This window comes from Elephantulus edwardii, unplaced genomic scaffold, assembly GCF_000299155.1.
Source record: "Elephantulus edwardii isolate Elephantulus edwardi_28Jun2011 unplaced genomic scaffold, EleEdw1.0 scaffold00217, whole genome shotgun sequence".
In the NCBI taxonomy this organism is placed as follows: domain Eukaryota; kingdom Metazoa; phylum Chordata; class Mammalia; order Macroscelidea; family Macroscelididae; genus Elephantulus; species Elephantulus edwardii.
The window spans coordinates 3,416,074-3,416,912 of record NW_006399967.1 but is presented as its reverse complement, the minus strand read 5'-3'; the positions used below and the strand labels follow the sequence as shown (position 1 = coordinate 3,416,912).

Here is an 839-nt window from a genome sequence, read left to right as displayed (position 1 = left end):
CCCCAGCGCCCGCAGCCCGGCGGCGGAAGCCCGGAGCGGCCCAGACAGCGGCTGAAGTGGCCCGGGAGCGTCGGGAGGAGGCGGCGGGCTCCGATCGCGGCGCCTCGGATCTGGACAGCGTCGAGTGGCGCGCCATCCAGGAGGGTGCCAACTCTATCGTCACCTGGCTGCACCAGGCGGCCGCCGCTGCTGCCACCCGTGACGTCGGAAGCGACTCTGCCCCACCCTACGCTCCTGTGCCCGGCGCTGACGGGAAGGGCCGGCGTCCGCGAGCCGAGGGCCGGGCGGGCAGCGCGGGGCCACAGGAGAGACGGGCAGCTGCTGACCGCGGTGGCCCCGAGGAGCCTCGAAGTGCGCCTAAGGCGACGTCCGCCGTGCCCGCCGTGCTGCGGGGCCGGACGGTCATCTACATGCCCAGCGCGGCTCCCCGGGGACAGCTCAGAGGCACGCCTGGGCCCCGCGCTGGCCCGCGGAAGCCGGGGCCACAGAGCCCCGCACAGACCCCCGCCTCCCACCTGCCTCCTGGCGCCGGGCCCGCGCGCTCCCGCAGTCTGCACAGGCCAGGCAAGATCTCGGAGCCGGCGCAGCGCAGCGCCCCGCAGAGGAGCTCCACGCCCCCCGCGCGCCTGGTCAAGACGCCCTCGTCCGGGTCCTCGCAGAGCTCCCCAGCAGGCCCGCAGCCGCCGCGGAAAAGCCCCCTGAACGCCCCGCCAGGGCCCCTGCCAGGGCCCGGGGCCTCCTCGCCAGTGCCCAAGACGCCGGCGCGCGCGCTGCTTGCCAAGGCGCACAAGACGCAGAAGTCGCCAGTGCGCATCCCGTTCATGCAGAAGCCCGCCCGC

At 76.0% G+C, this 839-nt stretch overlaps 1 protein-coding gene across 1 annotated transcript in view; it reads left to right on the top strand.

Moving 5' to 3' along the window:
* APC2 (adenomatosis polyposis coli 2) overlaps nt 1-839 on the top strand; it is a 21,133-nt gene that overhangs the window by 19,193 nt on the left and 1,101 nt on the right. Inside the window, 2 exon segments of the mRNA XM_006897999.1 lie at nt 7-18; nt 21-837. Coding sequence (XP_006898061.1) covers nt 7-18; nt 21-837 — 829 coding nt within the window.